The sequence below is a fragment of the Hipposideros armiger genome, unplaced genomic scaffold (genome assembly GCF_001890085.2).
Source record: "Hipposideros armiger isolate ML-2016 unplaced genomic scaffold, ASM189008v1 scaffold_282, whole genome shotgun sequence".
In the NCBI taxonomy this organism is placed as follows: domain Eukaryota; kingdom Metazoa; phylum Chordata; class Mammalia; order Chiroptera; family Hipposideridae; genus Hipposideros; species Hipposideros armiger.
Genome location: NW_017731632.1, coordinates 1,702,723 through 1,723,439, shown reverse-complemented (window position 1 = coordinate 1,723,439; position 20,717 = coordinate 1,702,723). Strand labels below are relative to the sequence as shown.

General features: G+C 61.6%; 1 protein-coding gene across 3 annotated transcripts in view; it reads right to left on the bottom strand.

Moving 5' to 3' along the window:
* Nucleotides 1–20,422, bottom strand: part of CTBP1 (C-terminal binding protein 1) — a 21,617-nt gene extending 1,195 nt beyond the window's left edge. Inside the window, exons 1-9 of one of the 3 annotated variants that reach the window (XM_019658063.1) lie at nucleotides 20,165–20,185; nucleotides 13,644–13,839; nucleotides 11,650–11,804; nucleotides 4,790–4,934; nucleotides 2,883–3,089; nucleotides 1,910–2,124; nucleotides 1,576–1,706; nucleotides 842–969; nucleotides 126–243 (exon numbers count right to left, since the gene is read on the bottom strand). In XM_019658063.1, the coding sequence (XP_019513608.1) occupies nucleotides 126–243; nucleotides 842–969; nucleotides 1,576–1,706; nucleotides 1,910–2,124; nucleotides 2,883–3,089; nucleotides 4,790–4,934; nucleotides 11,650–11,804; nucleotides 13,644–13,650 (1,106 nt within the window). In that variant the 5' untranslated portion in view covers nucleotides 13,651–13,839; nucleotides 20,165–20,185. Of the gene's footprint in view, nucleotides 1–125; nucleotides 244–841; nucleotides 970–1,575; nucleotides 1,707–1,909; nucleotides 2,125–2,882; nucleotides 3,090–4,789; nucleotides 4,935–11,649; nucleotides 11,805–13,643; nucleotides 13,840–20,164 lie in introns of all 3 variants that reach the window. The other 2 variants (XM_019658062.1, XM_019658060.1) reach the window with 2 other exon arrangements.
* Nucleotides 20,423–20,717: the final 295 nt, after the last annotated feature.

The following is a 20,717-nucleotide window of genomic DNA, read 5'->3' as shown; positions in this document are numbered from 1 at the left end:
GATGTGAGCACACGCATCTCGGCCTGGGAGCCCAGGCTGGACAACTGCCCCACCTGAAGTCATGGCGGAAACCTGCTGTGCCCCTCCCCCTCCACCCCCTCACTCTGGCCCGCCTGCCTGCTCACCTGTAGGCGGCCCCGTTGAGCTCTGGGTGCACAACTGCAGGGTCCATGCTGGCCCAGTGGGTGGCGGCTGTCAGGTGGTCCTTATTGACACAGTTCTTCAGGCTGTCGGGGACACGGCCTGCGAGGTGCAGGGGGGCAGACAGGGCAGAGCTGTGTTAAACAGCTGCCACTGAGGGGACCCCAGGAGTGTGGCCGCTTGGTTGAGAACACGGGCTGCCCCCCACAGTAGCTCAGGCTGCAGGGGCCCCGTGGCCGTGCCTCCCTCCCTCCCGAGGTCCCGTGTGTCTGGGCAGTCACCCTCCCGGCTCAGTGACCTCAGCTCACCCATCTGCTAGGCCTGGGGATTTCAGAGAGCAGCTGACAGGCCCGCGCAGGAGGCTTACGGTGCAGTCTGACTTTTTAAAGGGTGGTAACAAGTGACCCACATGCTGAAACCTCCCGTGGATAGGTGACACGTGTGAGGAAGGCCTGGGCTGCACCTGCTCGAGCTGAGGGCCGGCTCGGCTGTCACTGAGAGCAGGCCTGACCTCCTCTATGTGTGGGGTCTGCTTCGGTGTGACGCGGCTCAGGGCAGGCCTGTCCCAGCTCCTTGCCGCCATTCCAGTGCGGAATGGTCTTGGCTAAAGGAAAAGTACGCAGTGCCTCCCTCCGGCTGCTTGATGGCTGCTGACCTCCAAAGGGAACCTGCCGCCCGCCCAGCGTCCCCAGCGTCCCACCTGTAATGGCTCTCCGGATCTCCCGGGCTGCCTCCTCACGCATCTCGATGGATGCCTGCTCGCTGTACCAGGCTGCGTGCGGGGTGCAGATCAGGTTGGGGGCATCCTTCAGGGGACCCTGGCTGAAGCTACGGACAGCACAGCGCAGGTCAGAGTGCCGTGGCCTGGGTGGGACAAGGGTACCCGCCCTTGCCTGGAACCCACCCCCACCCCTCTGGTGGGCCCCCCCACATGGTCAACCTGCCCATAAGCTGCTGGTGGCAGTGGAGAGGGGCCTCCACTGGGGGAGCTGCCCTGGCCTAGCTGTGGGCTCTCGGACCCAAGGCCCTCCTGGCACCATTGTGTTTGGGGCAGAAGACCCACCCGGGTGCCTGCTGCCCCGAATGGGTTTCTCAGCTGTGGGGTCTCTGGATGTGGCCACGTGATGGGGGGCCAGCCGCCTTCCACAGCAGGGCAACCCATCAACACGGTGCCCAGGGCGCTGAGCAGGAGTGCAGCTCTGAGTCCCTCCCCTTCCCCGTCAGGTGCAGGCCACCCTGTGCTGGCCGCCTGCCTACTGAGACTTGGCTGGACACGGAGACCGAGTATGCCCATATCCTGGGCCGCTGGCTGCCTAAAGCCGCAGCCTGGAGATGCATGTGGGCATAGGAGCCTCTCTGTGGGCATGGCCGGCGTGGGGCGTGAGCCTGGGTGAGTGCCCGGCCCGGGACCACCCGGGGCGCCCCAGGAGGCACCTGAAGGGCTCTGACTCGTGCACATCCAGGGCTGCACCACGTATCCGGCCCTCCTTCAGGGCCTGGGCCAGCGCCTTTTCATCCACCAGGCCGCCCCGGGCCGTGTTCACCAGGAAGGCCCCTTGTCTCATCTGGAAGACACAGATGGTGCTGAGAGTGAGTAACAGAGGCCTCCTCACTGCCCACCACCAGGGAGGAGAGCCAGGCAGGGGCATAGGAGTTGGCCACCCTGGCCAGGCCACCCTTGCTCTCAGGGCTCTGCCAGCTCCCCCAGGCCAGTCAAGGCTCAGGCCTGTGTGGCCCCCACCCCACCTGGAGCAACGGCCTGCCCCACCTGCTTGACAGTGAAGTCGTTGATGAGGTGGTGGTTGTGCTCGTTGAGGCCACAGTGCAGGGTCACGCAGTCACTGTGGAACAGCAGGTCCTGCAGGGTGCTGACCCGCTGCAGCCCCAGCGCCCGCTCCGTGCCGTCCGACAGGTAGGGGTCGTAGAAGAGCACGTTGAAGCCAAAGGCCTTGGCCCGCAGTGCCACCGCCTGCCCCACACGACCTGGCGGGGAGACCGGTGTCACCCAGCTGCGGCCCCCTCCCTGCCTCAGCATCCCGGTCTGCCCAGGATGCCGTACACACACACCACGCAGTGAGGGAGCAAAACCCTCTGGGCCCCAAGGTGTCCGCCTCCCACGCTGAGCATGGGGCTCCCAGGGCAGACAGAGCCAAACAGTGGACAGGGGCTGCAGAGAGGGGCGGGGGCTGGAGGACTCCCCAGGTAGCACAGAAGATGGATGCTCAGTGGACACTCGGGGCAATGTACAGGACGGGGGCTGCGGGTCAGGCTGCTCCCCACTGTGTGCTGCACCCACAGCATGACTTGGCCCAGGACAGCCACCTGCTGAGTGAGCAAGTGGGGGAACGAACGAAGGAGGCACAAGGGCACACGCCCCACCCCACCCCCGCTAGCCAGGGTAGCTGCTGGTGACAAGCCCTGACAGGCAAGGTGGGGAAAAGACCCCAGGGCCACCAGCCCTCACCTGAAGGCCACATCCACTCAGCCATCACCATAGGTGGGAAGAGGGCGGCAGGATGAGCGTGTGTGACTGAGCCTGTGCGTGACCCTGTGGGCACCTGTGTGACGTCTGTGTGCATGTGGCCCAGCCTGGTGTTCCTGGGGCAGACGGGCCAGCACAGCCTCTGGCAGAGCCCCCTCTGCCCCATGCCATGCCCAGGTAGGGGCCATCCTGCAGCACACAGAGTCCGTGGCCTCACTGTCCGCTGAGCCCACAGAGAGTGAAGCAGAGGGTGACACACCTAGTCCGATGATGCCCAATGTCTCCCCACGGATCCTGGCAGCTCCAGAAGCCACCTCTCGGATCTGCTCCACGCTCTGGACCCGCGTGCCCTCCCGCAGCGCCTGGTGCAGCCAGGTGGTCCTGCGGTACAGGTTGAGGATGTGGCACATGGTGGAGTCAGCAGTCTCCTCCACGGACGCTGCCGGCACATTGCAGACAGCAATGCCTGGGGACACAAGACATGCGTGGGCCGTCACCAAGCCCATCCTTGGCGCTTTACTTATGAAAGGCCAGAGGACGTGTCCCAGGGCCATCCTGAGAGGCTACAAAACAAACAGGTACACGACCACAGTCCTCCCAGCCCCCATGGCCCCCGTCCTCCCAGCCCCTGCATCCCCCATTACCCCCACCTCCACCACCCCCACAGCCCCGTCCTCTCAGTCCCTGCAGCCCCTCAGTGGAAGTCACTCCAGCAGCAGAGTGGCCCTGGAATGTGAGCCAGCTGTTCTCCAGGCTGGGCCCATGTGCTCCATTCCCCCACATGGCCAGGCCGTGCACATACTGGCCAGTTCCCACCGTGAGTGACGCTGCTCCTGGGCCCGTGCCCCAAGGTGCCCCCGGCCCCCCCTTTCTACCCCACCTCTCCCCCAAGCCCCAGCCCCTTTCCCCCTTGTCCCCAACAGCCTGCAGGGTTGTATTCGTGTCTCCTGCTGAGGAGGAGGCACCTGGTGGCCAGGTGGCGCCCAACACACAAACAGGGCTTCACAAGAGGACCCAGGATCCCGCCCTGCCCCCCAGAAACAATTCAGCTACCCCTGAAATGCAACAGTCAGGGAGGGAGGCAGGGGACCCTGAATGGGAACCCAGCTGTGCCTTCCATTAGAATTGGGAACAAAGTACAGCCTGAGCGGGTGGAACAGGTCCTGGGGACTTCTATGTCCCCACCCCCCAGGCACTGAGGGATGACTGTGTGGCACAGCCCCCAGTTAAAGGACGGAGCCCAGCCTGTGAAATCACGAAACTGAGGGCCGACTCAGTGCACAGAGATGAGGCCCTGAGGACACCCGGCTTGCAAAGTGCCCAGGCCACAGCCTGACACTGCAGGTGCCTTCCCGGGGACACTGCCTAGGGACAGGTGACAGTGGAGGGCGAGAGGCCTTGGCCATGCAAGTCGGCAGCGGGCATGAGGGGCTTGCCCAGGATGTGAGGTCAAACTCTGCCACGTTTGCTGCAGGCAAACACCAGGCCATCTGACCCCAGTTCCTCCAGCTGTACCCAGAGGACAGGCAGCACTGGTACACCGTCTACACCGCACAGGGGGCATGGCCTCACCTCGCTGGGCTGTGACCAGCACAAAAGGTGGAAAAGGGGCAGGACAGAATGTCCAGGAAACAGGAGACTGTGCCCAGCACAGTGCAGTCCAAAATTGTTTGTTCCGGCGTGAGTCACACACATGTGTGCGTGTAGCCACACGTGCATACACATACGTGTACACACACTCATGCAGATCCTAACAACATAACTGCCTTTCCCACGTGTCTTGTGGACAAGGACGAGTGACGCCCGATGGGACGCGCTGGCTGCCCGCTGGGGTGACGTCCCTTCCCCTCGGCCCCAGGCAGGGGTGCCAGCTGCCTGGGAAGCCAAGATCAGTGCCAGCTGTCCACAAGACAGGACACGGGCCCTGGTTAAGGCATTCTGAGGACAGCTGCTGTGCCCTGTGACCATGACCGGCCTGGAGGGGAACTAGCGGGGCCGTAGCCACTACAGCTCCACTGATGCCAACACACATGTCACCTTCAGCCACCCCCACAGCAGCAGCAAGACCCACCTCACTGTAAATAAAGTAAAGTCAACAGACAACAAATGCCACAAGGTCACACCCAGGAGAAGCGGCCAGAAGCTGTGAAGCGCAGAGCTTCCTACCTAAATCGCCAGCTGACTTGATGTCTATGTTGTCAAAACCGCTGCCGATTCGGACGATTATTCGGAGGGCCTTGAACTTCTCCAGATCCTCCCGGGTCAGCGTGATGGTGTGGTACATGAGCGCACCCACTGCCTCGTTCAGCACCTGCAGTGAGGGACAGCGCAGCGGTCAGTGCCAGGGCGAGTCCCCGCCAGCCCGGCCCAGGGTGTAGCAGGACACCCGGAGAGGCCACGCAGACGCTGCACCCAGTCCAGCCCTGGCTGGGACGTCTGAGGTCCCGCAGCCTCCTCACCAGCATGCCCGCCTGTGTGTGCTGCAGGCTCTCTGGGGTTCAGCCACCTGATCCAACCAGGTGACCATCAGCTCAGCCTCACCACAAAACCCTGGGGTCCCTGCCTCCCACCATCATGGAAAGGGCCCTACAGGAGGGCGTGGGCACCAACCGCTAAGACAGGTGTTAAATGCTGAGTGTTGGGAGGACAGAATCCAAATGAACCTCAGACCTTGCCTGTGGGGTGCAAAGCCACAGGCCCCTTGGCAAACTGCCACCAGAACAGCAGCAACATGAGGAGCCACGAATAAATCCAGCAGACACGCACAGCTGAGCCCCGTGACAGGACAAACTCCGAGAGGAATCGTGTTCACCCCACACATGAAGGGGCGACATACGCCAAGTCGCTTGCTTGTCCTGACCACACAGAGGGCCGAGCCACCAGGTCAGCCCGTGGAGGTGCGGCCACATGTGCACAGGCCGGCAAGGGGCCCCCAGGGGCCAGCTGAGCATCAGGGTGCTGTCTGCCCCTCAGGACATGGCCGTGGGGTTGTGGGCGTGCAGGGCAGCGCAGTCAGCACGGGTCCCGGGGACACGGGTCCCGGGGACGTGGCCGTGTGTCTCCAGCACAGCCCTGCCTGCCCGGTGGTGTCACGTGGCCTGGGGAGGCCGCTCCCCATGAAGCCCACAGAACAGGTGGGTCAGTCCCAGCATCTCCCGAGAGTTCGGTGACACGTACGTACAGACATACTACTTTTCTTGCAAAACTGCCCACTGGGGCACACACCCCTGTGGGCAGAGCCTGTGCACAGCTGCCCCACGCAGAACCATGCTGGGCCTCAGCCAAGCTCACAGAGGTCGGGCCACCCCTGGTCCCAGCCTGTGCAAGGCCCTGCCAGTCAGTCTGGTGCCCAGGGCCACCCAGCTCTGCGGGGACTTGGTGCGCGTCGAGGCAGGTGGTGAGCCGCTATTGGGTCTGCGGGAACGTGCTCTGGCAACCGCCAGACGCAAAGTGGGGGGGCAACTGTCCAATTTTCACGACCAAGGGCAGGGGACCATGGCGCTGGCGCCACCCCTCCCAGAAAGGCCGACGCATGATGTAATCCACGTGTCATAGCTGGAGGACGGGGTTTAGTCTTCCCCAATGGGACAGACCAGGTGGTCTTGTACTCGAGAACATCTGTCACTGAAATGCAGTGGCCGATGGGAACCCGTGGCTGCTGTGTCTGCCCCCCTCTCCTCCACACTGAGCTTCCTGTGCTGACCCCGGGTCTCCTTGGACAAGGGAGGCCGAGACCCACTGCACAGCTTGCTGGACCCACGGCGCCCCATGTGAGCCGAGGGGCGAGCCTGGGCTTTGGGCTGACTGGGTGACGTGTGGGGCGCAGGACTACAGTGAGGCTGCTCACTGCCCGTCTCGACTCCGTCTACGAGAACAGCCTCCGTTTTAGCTGGACGTGGCCGGCCACCCGGAATACAGACAGTTCCCTGCCTGGACTTTTCTGATGAGGGTAGTGGGCCTGCCTCTGCTCCTGCACTGAAGACCCAGGAATCCCCCTCCCAGAGGCCAGGGAGCTGCTGAGTGGATGCGTGACTCAACTGGCTGGTCCACTGCCCATGTCCTAACATCACTCCCTGGCCTCCTTGGAGGGCATCGAGGTCCCACAGGCACGCAGACCTCTGGTGCCAGGACTCGGCCTGACCTGGTGTGGACAGGGCGAGGTTCTGCGTGACAGGACCAGTAGCCAGTGCCCATGAGAGGCAGAGGGGATTAGCCAGGAGCGCCAGGGCAGGTGGGCACGGTGAGGGCCACGGGGACGGGAACCCCAGCAAGACCCCTCTGTCCTCCGTGTGCTGTGTGGCCCAGCAGTGGGGTGGCCACGAGAGCCAGTGAGGAGGGACCCCTGCGGCAGGGATGCAGTGCAGGGTGCAGAGATCTGGGGGTGTCCACTGTGGACAGGCACAGTGACAGGTGGCCGCATGGAGTGAGCGTGAGGAGCAGAGCCCCGGCCTAGACACTGACGGGTCGCAGACAGGGAGGCCAGAGGGGAGGCCTGGTCTGTGGCCTGGGCGTGCGGACCCGTGGGCCCCGCGGTGAGTGTGCGGAGGCCAGGCCAACTGGCCCGAGCGCATGCAGGTGGCAGCTCACTTCTAATCCTGAACATTTAGTCCTGGCAGTGAAGTCTTCACATCGTGACTGTGTCTCGGGCTCCGTCCCAGTGTGGATGGCCCACGGCTGGTCTGGACACTCCCACTGGCAGGGCGCTCATGCTGCTTCCAGTGTGAGCTGTGCTGCAATGAAAACCTGCATGTGTTTATTTCCTTGAGACGTGTTCTTAGAAACGGAAAAGAGTGGGTGGACTGGAGAGCCCTCCTGAGGGCTTGGGAACTGCTGCCAGGGCGCCCAGAGGTATGACTCACCCCACACACCCGCCGACATCACCGGCACTGTTTAAAATGCTCCATGTGACGGATGCAAATTGTCATCTGTTATTTAGCTTTAATTTTCATCTCTGAGAGTTGCCCACAAGTGTTTCTTGGCAAATGATTTCTTTCATGTCCATGTCTTTTTTCTATTGAGCCTATTTTTCCGTCACACAGTACCAGGGGAAGCATCTCAGCAGGAATGTGAACACGGTTCGGCGGGCCCCCGCCCGGCCTAGGAGGCCACCTGGGCTGCTCCGTGCAGCCACCAGATCCTCCCTTCCTGAGGTCCCTTGTACTCCCTTTTGTGGTTGCAAATGGCTGCGAGAGCCCGGGCATTGCATCAGCCTCCCAGGAGGAGTTCTGCAGGAAACCCCAGGGCTGAGTCCATCTGGCAAGTACCCCCCAGCACAGGGTGCCCCGAGGGTGAGGACAGTGTCACCTGCTTCCTGCAGGCACTGTTTTGGGCCAAAAGCCCCCTCCATCCCCCGTTTTCTGCTGATTTCTCTTTTTCCTGTGGATTGGAGCATTGGTTCTTTTACTGTTAACCGCTGGCTGCTACACGTCTGACAAACACCCACTGTCTCTCCCACCTGTTAAGCATCTCATTTCTTCTGCACGTGGCTGTCCCTGCCTTCCAACCGAACTGCCGCGGCCTGCAGAACTTATCAAGCTGTGTGTCCACACAGCTCCAGGGTTTCCTCTGATGACCTCGGGATGCGGCTCCTCCATGTGACCCAAGGGCTCAGCAGTCCTTCGCCCAGAGCCTGAAAGCCACTTTGCACTTCCCCGGGTCCTCCAGGCGGGGCTGTTTCGGGGTCTGTGTCCCGTCCACTCACCGCCTGCCTGGCAGCCACCCTCTGCCACCCCACCACGCACTATGAAGCCTGTTTGTTTCCCCTGGACTTTCATCTCATTTCTTACACGGCCGCAGCACCTTCCCCCCAGGACGGGGTGCTTCACTTCTCACAGCACCCCCACTGGTAGAAGTGTCCTCGTACCCCCTGTGCCGGCTCCTGGCTGGCTGGCTTTCCCCAGGGAGGAGGGATGGCCCCCCGCCTGGCCGGCGTGACGGAAGCACTGAGTCTTCCTTTTTCATGGAAAAAGGAAAAAGTGCTTCCTTTTTCGCGGTGCACGTCTTTAAGGAACTTTCCAAGAGTGACGCAGCAAACCTGCCTCTGCCCTTGGATGAGCCGTTCGCTCGGAGGTGGTCTGGTTGAAAATCGTTTTCCCCAGAAGCTTTAGAGCACCCAGTGTGGGCTGATCTCTTTGTCTCTTTGTAGGTAACGTTCCCACCCCAGCATTGGTGCAATCAGGAACCTGGATGGGGCCCCCTGGGCTGGTGGGAAGTGGTGTCTGCACTTAGCTCTGGAAGTTTCTTCACCATATTATGGCAGTAACACCAGTCTCCTTCGGTAACACTTGGATAATGTCAACATCCAACGAGCTGTGACGAGATAGAAATCTCTGATCCAAACAGTGATGCAGGCAACAGCCATTTGGTCCCGTCCATGCCAAAGCCTGCAGACGGTGCACAGAGCCCCGTGTCAGCGCCACGTGGGGCCAGCAGGTCCGGCTCCTGCGCTGCTGCTCTGCCATCCCCAGCACTTGGCTTCTCCGCACGTTCCAGGCAGCTGCCCAGGTGCCGGCCGTCACACCTGGTTTCCAGCCAGCAAAAAGGGGAGACGACGTGCAGCCCACTTCCCTCTCACTGGTGGGACTCTGTCACGCGGCCAGCCTGGCAGCAAGGCTTGGAAAAGGAAGTGCTGGTCCAGGACTGTCCACTGGGGAGGGGGACACCGCTGAGGGCCACGGCTGCAGTGGACCCCGGGTCTGAGTCTTCGTCTTCACTGCTGCCATCTTTCTGCTGGGCTCCCCCGACTGTCTGCCAAGCTGCAAGTTCCCACAGCTTAACTCCCAGGCTCGTCCGGGTCTGAGCGTTGGCGTCTCGTTGCCCGCTGCTCACTGCAGCCAGGAGCGGCTGCAGGCCTGAGGACACCAACTCTGCATCCTGACGCTCCACCCCAGGCGTCAGGCTGTCCCCAGGGGCAGTGTGTCCCCACGCCAGGCCCGTGGCTGCTTCCTGTGCAGGTCGTGTGACTGGAGGGCTGAGGGGGTCTGTGTATTGGGGTGGGGGTGGAGTCTGCCCTGCCCCTGCCCCTGCCCCAGCCCGTGGGCGGGGGGAGGGGCTGTTAACTTATTTGGGTTTTATATTAGCTTAGGGAGGTGGTTTGGCAAATTACAATTTTAGAAGAAACCATCTGTTTTTTCTGAGTATTCAAATTTATTGGCAAAACTTGTTTTAATGTTGCTTATGATTTTTAGAAACTTCTGTCTGCATGTCTCGTTTTCATTCCACATATTGGTATTTTTAGAATATCTTTTTAGTTTGAAATAGTTTACGATTCACCACAAGCTGCCAAAATCGTACAGAGGGTTCCTGTGTCCCCTTACCAGCTCCCCAGGGACAGCCTCGCACATGACCAGGGCGCCTGGGCACCTAGCCCACGTCCCCATCTTTCCTTACACGTGTGTGCTGGCAGCTGTGTAATTTCACGTGTCCCTCGAGGAGTCACCACAACAGGACCCAGGACAGAGGACTGCATGTCACCACAGAAACACCAACACTTTAGCGCTTCGGCCATGTGCGCCCCCACCCGAGCCGCCGGCAGCTCCGTGTCCACCCCCACGCTGTCACGGGGCAGAAGCGCACACCCAGGCCCAGTGCCATCAGCCCTTGCCGCAGAACGGTCAGCCCGTGGCTCTTCACCGCCGTGCTCGGCCATCTGCTGCCTTATGGTCCAGCCGTCGGGACGCAGCCGCCGTGAACACCCGTGTGCTGGCTTTTTTGAGGACATGAGCTTCATTTCTCGAAAACATACCGAGTGACCACATGGGTGTGTGACAGGCATGTGCTCAACTCTGCAGGAAACCACAGGCGTTTCCTAGCTGCCCAGGGCTCTGCCAAGTGCCACCGCATGTTCCTCACCTCCCAACTGCCCACTCCTTCAGCTCTGGGGACTGTCACCGCTGCCCATAACGTGCCTCTTCTGGCCCGTCCCCTCCCTCGTTCCAAGGTTTCCGTAGAAGCACGTCAACGCCACTCAGCAGCCCGAACCCCACCCGTGTCCTCGTCCTGTCCCCCTTCCCACCCAGGGAATTGTCACTTTCGGCTTTGCTGCTCTTCAGTTCTAGAGCTTCTCAAATGTTCACCCAAATGAATCTACTGTCACTTTTCACAGTTATCAGTTCCTTGTCAAAATTTCAAGCTTGGTTCTCTCTTTGGCTGTGGCTGTGGTCACAGCCGCCCCCTGGCCCTGGGGGCTCCTGCCGCTGGTTTTCGCTCACACTCCTGGTTCCTCCGCTGCCTGGTTATCCGTGATTAGGGGAAGATGCTGCACTAGTAAATGACTTTTAGAAATAAATGGAGGCCGATGGCATCCTCTTCCTCGAAGGACCATCCCATTGGTTTCTGCCTGGGACATGGCGGTGCGGGGTGGCCCACAACCCAAGTCCAAGGCCCGATGCCGATGGCAATAGACTGGAGGGCGGATCACTGAGGGAGCATTTGGTTCTAGTCCATCTTTTCTCCAGGGCCTCAACCCAAACTAGGGGTGGTCAGCAGGGTCCCGTCCTCAAGAAGGCTGCCCAAAGCCGCCCCTTCCAGGGCGGCAGACAGCCTGGGCCCACACCGGCAGGGCCTGTCCATCCCAGCAGAGTCCGGCCTCTCCGGATCCTGTTGGCTCTCGGATGCTGTGAGGTTTTCCCAAACCTTTCCAAACCTATCTTCACCTGTCTCAGTGGAAAGGTTGTTCTGAAGGACTTAGTCGGCCGTGACTACAAACAGAAAGCCAGATTAACATACTTCACATCGTGGGGACCCTGTCACCTCCTGAGCAGACACAAATCGTGAGAGCTGCCCAAACCTGCCAACAGCTTGGCTGCAGGCTCCTGGGCGACTGCTGAGGCCGCCCATGCTGACCAGGAGGGCACAACCCGTCAGCCTCTACTACCATCCACCGTATCCACGTTCCCAGGCTCTACTTCTGGGAAAAAGCTGGAGATAATGGAGATGATTCAAGCAGCCACCTCCTGACAGGCCGGGTGACGACAGCGCTCCCGGCCCACCCACGCCCCATTCCCCGAGCACTCTCACGCCGCTACCTTCTCGTGGATCTCCTGCGTGGACTGCGCGTCACAGAAGGCCACCGTGGCCACGTCCTTCAGGATGGGCATCTCCACCGTGCAGTCCCGCCCGTCGAGCAGCGCCACCAGGGGCCGGGGGTGCAGGGGCCCGTTCATGATCGGAGGTCGGACGCCTGCAACGACAGAAGCGGACACTCAGCCTTCCACCGCAGCACAGCCCCTGGTAAGACCCACTGACCTCAGGGCCGAACACAGCTGACCCCTGGGAACGCTCTATTCTAAATGTCCAGTCACCTGGATCCTTGTCAAAAGTAAGTTAAAAGTAAGCAGGAAAAATGGAAAATAAACTAGTGTCTGCCACGGCTTACTGACGCCTAAATGGACACAGACAGATGGTGACCAGCACCACCCGCCACAGGGCGCAGGGCCTGAGATGCCCTCAGGCACAAGGGCAGGTCCCTGCAGGTCGTCACCATTTTGATGTTGGAATGTGTGGACCCTCACGCAATGGGGAAAGCACCCATGTTTCCTTCCTGCCCAGAACCCCCAACAGGGACGTCTCCCAGGGCCTGGTGTCACTCGCACTGGTGGATGGGAAAGGGCGAGAAGCAGAAAGGCTGAGGACCCTGGAACGCAGCAGAGCCCACACGTCCCTGCAACCAGAGCACAGAATCACTGAAACCAGCTCCTTCCCAATGCAAGGGCCACTCCACCTCGCTGTGGGCCTAGGCGGAGACAGAGCTTCTTCACGGGTGACATACAGGACGGCAACCGCCAGGTGCCACCTGTGCCCTGTGCTGGGCCGCGCCAGCACCATCCATCCCCATGGCCTTGAAAGAAACTCGCCCAGGGGACAACCACACAGCCCCTCGGCATGACAAGCCAGTGTGCAGACAGCCGCCGGGCGCAGGATGAGACCCGAGTAGAGGGTGACTGCTGGCTCCCCAGCCACCCGTCACGGCCACTCATCCTGCAGGCACACCGCTCACCCACCGCCTTCACAACAGCAAAGACATCAAGATGCCAGACCGCCCCCGGCCAGCGGCCCTCACTGTGGGGTCTGCCAGGTCAGACCTCGCCTAGGGTCCCCCCTCATCCCTCCGAGCGAGCCCTGTGCGCCTGGACCCCCCTCCATGCGCCACACAGTTGGTGACTGAGCAAGGGAGGGGGACACGCTGTCAGCAGGGCAGCAGAGCCGTGCAAACACGCGCAGTACCACCCGCCTCTGCAGCCTGACGTGGAAAACAGTGTTTCTTCTTTCTGCGTTAAGGGGTCATTCATTGCTATTTGTAAGTGAATTGAGAAGCGCCTACTTTCAGCATTCCTTGGCTTCAATTCGTAACAAATAAGCATCGATCCGTACATGTGAACTAAGTTCAGGGTCCTCAGTGGCCTCAGGCAGAAAGCAGGTGGGGAGGGACATTGCTGAACAGCAGGACCTGAAGGCGCTGGAAGGCCCCGCTGGGGCCCGGTAGGGAACGTATGCTGGAGAGGACACGGTGACTTGTGAGGCGCCGATGGGAAACGCCACCACAGGCGGCCCCAGCGGAGTTCCAGGGCCCTCTGGCCACCGGCCCACCCTTCCCCGGGGGGCGCCAGGCTTCGCGACCACGCGGCTGGTGCAGGAACAGGTCTTGGCAGCAAGATCCTCACCCAGCACCGAGTTCACACGAGACTGACCAGAACAAACGTGATGCTGGCCTGTGAGCTGGGGGCCAGCAGGGACGGCAGGTCCTCATATGGGGCCCGAGGAACCCCCCCAGAGAGCCTCTTGACAAAAACCAACCACGGCGGCAAAAGTGAGGCCTGTGCCCGCTCTACCAACCACCAGGCACGGGCGTCTGTTCCAGAAATGCGGGAACACTCCTTTGGGTCGCCGCGTCAGTGTCCTCGCCTGCGGCACATGCAGGGCCGCCCTGGACCGGGGACAGTGCCACCATGCTCCCAGGTGCAACGCCTGCCTGCCGAGGGACCGGCTTCGAGCGCTTTGCACTCCAGGAGCCCCTACCAACCTGACATTGCCTACTATGGGCTCGGCTTCCGCGACCATGAATTCGACTTTTCAAAGCGTTTTATCTTCAGAATCCCCAGGCAGAACCGCGTCCTGTCACTGGATCCTCAGCCCACGTCTTTAATTGTCTCGAACCAAAGCTCCTAGGCTCCTGATCCACAGCGACCACTGAAGCCTGTGCCGGGGTCAGAGTCTGACTAAAAATTAAACACAAGAGACACATTAAATCACCACCGAGGGCCGGCTAGAACTCACAAACTCCAGGAGCTCCTCCAAGCAAAGCTTCTCGCTGCGGCCGCCTCAATCCCATGCCTGCAGCCACGGGGCGGGACCCACCGGGAAGCAGGGCCTGCCCCTGCGTGGGGGTGACGACAGGCACCCAGCGACAGGCTTCTCCTGAGGGCCCAGCCCCAGCATCAGCTCCATGTACCTGGGACCCCCCCCCACGGGGCTCTGGTCCCACCAGACACCACCAGTGTCCATGAACCAGGAGGCCGGGCCACTGCGAGCATGGACAGGAGCACGCTGGGAGCAGTCTGCAGTCGGTTCTGGAAGCTTCTATCTCATGCTGCCTCTGTGACTGGACGGGGAGAGCGGAATTCCAGTGAGGCAGCCTGGGGGAGGGGCCGCGGGATGCAGACCCGGACGCGGACACGCGAGCCCCAATGTGGGGCTTCCCGGGCCAGCACAGGCACCAGCTGTCCTCCCCTCTGGCAGCACTCCAGAACTGGCACCGAGTTCAGTCACAGTCCTCCCCAAACTGCTGACCTGACAGGTGGCCAGACATCAGGCTGAATAGGACCTGCCGTCACAGACACCGGGTGGCTGACCGCACGGCGGCCAGGGACAAGCCCTCAGACACGCACAGCCCCCCGCCAGGCCCCGGCTTGTGAAGCTGGTGCAAGAGGCCATGGCCAAGCCAGCCAGCTGCCCCCCGCAGGTCTGAGGTGTGCTGCTGGGCGCCGTCCACCCCCCAGTGGCCTCGAAGTCTGGAAGTTTCTCCCCTTGATTCCTTCCCTGGGGTCAAGCACCCACACTGACCCCTCATCGCCGGCTCCCAGGCAGCTGGGGACACCTGGCCACAGGGAACATGGTGCATGGCTCCTCGCCAATGAAGTCGGGGGCTCAGGCCTTTCTCCCCACAGTGGGCAGTGTGCTGGGCCCTGGCAGAGGGCGCTGGGGCCACACAGCTGAGGAAGGGGTCCGGACACCAGACCCCCAGCAGACACCAAGCTTCCTTCTGCGTCCCAGGCAGACATGCACGGAGGCCCCTGCCTCGGCCAGGCCGACCCCCACACCTGGACCTGCATCTCACCGCAGTCTGGTGCTGCCCAGACAGGTGCCCCCTCTGCTGTAGGAGGCGGGACACTCCCTCAGCTGCGGGCACCAGAGCCCCGAGCCCCGAGCCCCTTCTCTCACATCCCTCTTTAGTCACAGCTAAGAGCTCTTCTGGGCAGGCAGGCAGCGGGTCCGGGCTGTCCCCACCTCACCCAGAATTGGCACGCCTGTCCCCACCATGCCCACTCTGGGTGTGCACTTATGGTCAAGCCGCCAGGAGAGCGGCTCCACCACGAAGGACTGGACACCCTGAGCTCTCCTGATACACAGACTCACAGCCACACTCGTCTCAAGAAAATACAAAACACAGGAAATTGATTGTTTTCACTTTATAAATGACAGACACTCCTTTTTTAACTTTGTTTCATAAAGAAAGTACTCAGAGGCCGGCCAAGTGGCGCGTTAGTTAAGAACTGGCTTGGGACACCAGAGGGCCCCGGTTGGGATCCCACATGAGGGCCAGTGACACTGCCCTCTACAGCTAAGATGCTGAACAACAGCTCAACCTGGAGCTGGGCTGCCCTGAGTCCCTGGCGATGGCGTAGGCTGCAGCCCCTGTGGCGATGAGTTGCCATGGGCTACCGTGTGTAGCCAGCAGCCAGCATGAGCGGCCGTCCAGAAGCCGGCAACTGATCTGCCTCGCCAGGGAAGAGCGCAATGATGGTGCCACTTGGGCCAGTGAAGCAACGTCCTCCACAACTAGACTGAAGAACAGAAAAGACAGCAACTTGTCTGTTCCCCTTCCCCCAATTCCCCAGTGCTGTTCCCATCCCCCAATTCCCCAATAAAATCTTAAAAAAAAAAAAAAAGTACTCAGTCACAGCCCAAAGCTGTCACCCCACAAACCTAGACATGACCTCCTGGGGGCTGCTCCGTGACAGGGCTCACCCCAGAGAATGTCCAGGGGCCTCAGTGACTGTCCACTACCGGCCAGCCAGTGGCAGTGGGGAGAGGACAGATGGTCAGAGGAGCAGCAGTGCTGGCCCGGGCTCAGGCCTCACCCCACCCTGATCTCCACAGGATGGGCATGGGGACAGTGGTGGGTGCAGGGGCCTGGGGCAGCAAGCTGCCCCCCAGGACACAGGCCACCAGCCTCGGTCAGGTGATGGCTGCCAGCCGCTGAAGGAACCCCAGGTCTCGGCTGGCTCTGCAGGGCTTCCTCTGGGCCCCAGGCCTGCACCTCCCAGCAGCCGGTGCTCAGGGCAGGCCCCACAACCCCACAGCTGGCACTCCTCGTGGGAAACCCATGCTTGCTCCCTCCTGCTGACGGCCTGCGGTGGGGGCCCTGCCAGGACCACAGACCCCGAAAGACCTGCAGCCCACTTCTAACTAAGGCGGAGCCAGCCATCATCTCTTCCCGTGCTCCCAACGTTGCCACAGACGTTCCAAAGCAGAGGCAGCTGGGTCTATGTGGCCAACCAGCAAGCCTGACCAGTCAGCGTGGCCTTTACTAGGCACAGCGAGTGTCCCTTCTCTCCGAGGCGCTCGGGACTCAGCACCATGCGTGACAGTGACGTGTTGGCACTGCATACAGGTCCCAAAAGTCCGTGCAGCCCTGGGAAAGGACCAGATCCCTCAGTGTCCACCGCTAACCTTTCTGTGAAAACAGCTTCAAAAAGAAGTTCTGCTTCGCTGATGCCTGGCCGAAGTCTCCAAGCACAAGGGATCGGCCAGAGGGCACAGGCTCAAAGGCCAGCCTGCACAGGGCTTAGAGACCCCGGGCCCGACATGCAGACAGCCAGGACGAGTGGGGCTTGCGCCATCCCAGCCCGATGCCCCACAGGCCACAGTGCCTGCACACAGGACAATGTCTGCCAGGGCCAGGGACCATGAGTCAAGACACGGGAACTCGACCATCTAACCACACCTAAGATAACGAGACCACGCAACGGATCGCAAGAACCTTCTACTCTAGTGCTGAGGGGACATTCACGTCGAAAATACTGACCTCCACCTTGTTTCAGCAATACATCAAGTAGAAGCCCCGTGATTTCACCGCTCAAAATAACAACACAAGAACTACATGGACACGGGCGGTGGCAGAGGGGGGTGAGGACAGGCCAGGCAGGCCTGCTGCGCAGACAAGAAGGGTCCCATGTTTAAAAAGAGAGCGAGGGGACGGCTGGAGGAGCACAGCCTGGGGCTAGCAGGCACAGACCCCGGGGACCACGTCCTAGGGGTGCCTGATGCCCATGAGCAACGAGGCCTGTTTCTCGCTCCCCACTCCATGTCCACCCACGTCCACCTGTGTCCCCTCCATCTCAGGTATCACATCTCTTGGCTGCATCATTTTCTCTTGGGCTTGATTTAAGCTGGGGTTGTTTTGTGCAGCAACAGGCTGTTCAGGCTGCACCACAGCCCAGGTATGCAGGCTGATAGCCCAGGTGTGCAGGCTGGTAGCCCGGGTGTGCAGGGTGGTAGCCCGGGTGTGCAGGCCGGTAGCCCGGGTGTGCAGGCCGGTAGCCCGGGTGTGCAGGGTGGTAGCCCGGGTGTGCAGGGTGGTAGCCCGGGTATGTAGGCCGGTAGCCCGGGTGTGCAGGCCGGTAGCCCGGGTGTGCAGCAGGGCTGGACTATCTACGTGTCAGTGCCTCTGTGACATCTGCACAATGATGCAATCACCTAACGATGCATTTCTCAGAAGGCATCCCCCTCAGTGAGGGATGGCCCCAGCCCCCTTGGTGACCCCGGGGGTAGGTGGCCACTGCCCCAGGGCAATGACTCACTCCCCTCAGCTGGCCCAAGGTTGTAAGGTATCTAGAGACCCTCCCCTGGTCAGCCCAGTCTGGGGCTCTGAGTGCAAAGGTTCGTCCAGTCTTCACCAATTCACGACAAACCCCAATCCCTGCCCTCGCCCATCCCTCTCTCCCCACACCTGGTCACTGCACAGGCTGGGGGTGGCTGCACCTGACCTTCACTACACCTGCCCAGGGCATCTGCCCAGCACTTCCCAGTACCTGACACTCCCAGGCTCCCGCTTCGTCTTCTTGGCTTCACCTCCTTCCAGCCCCCTACCCAGGCCTCCCGGTCACCTCCTGCCCTGCTCTGGCATACCAGTTGGGGACAGCCGGGGACGGCCATGTGTGCTGGTTTACAGTCAGGGCCCCGTGAGGTCAGAGTGTCGGCTCCGCCAGCACCGGGCTTCTGTGGGGCCACCTGTGCCTAGCACGCCCACATAAGGGGGCTTTGGGCCCAGCAGGCACATGGGCAGTGAGTGAATTCTGACCAGCAACACGCACGCCCACTCTACTCCCAGCTCACCTGACAAGCTGCGCCGTGCCCATACGTGCCTCGTGACCCCATGTGCATACCTGCACCCCGGGAACTCAGCGAGGTGGCCAGAACGCAGAGCAGGCGCCGCTAGTGATGAGCCTGCTGGGCCCTGCAGTCCCCAAGCTGCTGGGCCACCCTGGCAGGGGGTCAGGCAGGACCACGAGCCGAAGCCGACAGGGCCGACAAGCATGTGACTAACGCCGGCACAGAATTCCAGACGGGCAGATGACACACTGGTGCCGTGTGCTCACCCAGCAGGCGGCACGGGACAGGAGGGACGGTCGGGACTTCAGCTGTGACTCGAGTGCCGTGCTCATGTGAGACACCAATGAGCAGATGCCCATGCAGGGGACGAGCACACCACACCACCTCCACCATCTTCCAGCAAGTCTAAAGCTGGCCTACCACCGTTCATTTAAAGAAAATGGGGAGAAGACGGGACCTCAGGCCCCAGGGGGGCGGTGATCCAGAGGCCACTCCCACCAGCGTCTGGGCACCACACGGCTCTCCAGTCACCCAGAGGGACCAGAGGGTGCAGCTGGCACACGCCAGGGTCACGGGAGGCGCTGGGCCCCCAGACCAATCCCAGCAGGCACCAGTGTCATGTGGACAACAGTTCGTGCTGAGAACCATGCTGGGCCATCCCTGTCCATGCCACTCGGGCCATGCCATGCCCTAAGCACAGGCTGAGGCGTCCCCAGGTGGCTCTGCCTCCCCTTGCAGCTGACCAAGGCCCCACTCCATGTCCAGCCTCAGTAACTGACCCACCCCCACCTGCTCGGGCCCCACACTCAGAATCCTAAAGCGAGAACCTTATCCTCACCCAAAGAATGCTAGGCCGTCAGAATGCCACGGGGCCCTGCCGCCCGCACCTGACGTCTCACAGCTGCTGCAAGGGTGCCTGCGTGGGGACACCTCCACCTAGGCCGGGGCTCACTGCGGGGGCTCGGTGTCAGACTCAGGGACCTTGCGGTCAGTGGCCAGCCAACTGGAGACACAGCCTCTGCCACAGACAGGCGGCCCAACAAGTCATCGTGGACACCCTGCGCACCTCACGACAGGCCACAGTCCACACCTGGGGTGTCCAGAAAGGGCGCCCTTCAGATTGCAGCACCGCCCTTCCCCCTGCCCCCCCCCCATCAGCTGGTCCCGTTGGGATTCCTTCCGAAGGGTCCCAGGTTCCAGTCCCACCAGGTCGTCACCCTCCCCCATCCTGGCTCCAGAGCTGACGGGGGACACGAGGGACCACTTCCTAAGGATGACACGGGAATAGCAGCGGAAACAGCAGCATAAGAGCCACCCCTTGTCGTCCAGCTGAGAGGCCTGAGTTTTCCAGGTCTGTAGGAAAACGGGTGTTTCCTCTCACAAGACCAGAGCCTATCAGGGTGGCCAGGGTGGGGCCCATGGGCTGGTCTGACGCTGAGCTTCCGGAAGGGATGGTCCCTAACCTGGGGACGGGGGAAGTACAGCATGGGTCACCCTCACCTGCACAGACAGTGGTGCCAGGGCCACCCAGGGCTTGGAGCCAGGCGTCCCCAGAGTGAGGGCCAGCAGTCCTCCTTCAGGCCACCAGTGGGGAAACTGCAAGTCTTCTAGGAGAGCTGTCACCGGGTAAAAAGCTCAGGATGCCACACCTCTGACACCCCCGCCAGCCACAAGCAACACCAGGACCCACCCACAAGGGGGTCTCGCCAACAGCACTGGCTGAGGGCAAAGGTGTCACAGCACTGACAAGCTGGGCCCCTGATACTCAAACAGGGTATCCCCAGAGGCTGCTCACACAGGAAACTCCAAGGGCAGGTGACAAACCCTCAGCAGAGAAAAGTCCCATAGAGGCCCAACACCCTGCTTGCGGCCTGCTGGCCCAAAGGAAGCCCCTGGCAAGCGCTGGTGGGGAGCCAAGGACGGACCTACCTCTGAACCCCAAGGCCTTCTCCTGCAGAGGGCTGCTCACTGGTGTCTGGGGTTGCTCAGGAAACATTTCAGGGCTCCCACTATGTGACAGGATCTCACAAGGGTGGATGGGCTCCGCTACCCACCATGCAAGGGCGGGTCTGCCCACCATGCTGGGGGCTGGCCTTCCTGAGTATATTTTTATCCAAATAAAGTTGCTACTTTAAAGAGGAGAATGGTGGTTGGGGGGCGGGGGTCCTGGAGAAGGGAAGAAAAGGCCCTGGGCCCCCATTTGTGACCGGACCCTGCAGCTTGGTCAGCTCACCAGAGAAGCGAGCTGTGCACCTCTCGGCGGTGGTGGCTCCCCTCCCCCGACCCGAAGGTCGGTCTGTCCTGACCAATCAGAGGGCAACGCTGTGCAGGGTCTGGCTCCCAGCCAGGTTCCCGCGGCTCCATCCCCTGGGGATACCGGAGGCGGCACCCTGGCTTCTCAGCGGGCAGGCAGAGGGCAGGGCTGGGCCCCAGCCAGAGAAAGCTCCAGCCTCCGCCCGCTGGCTCAGGTGTGGTCACAGCC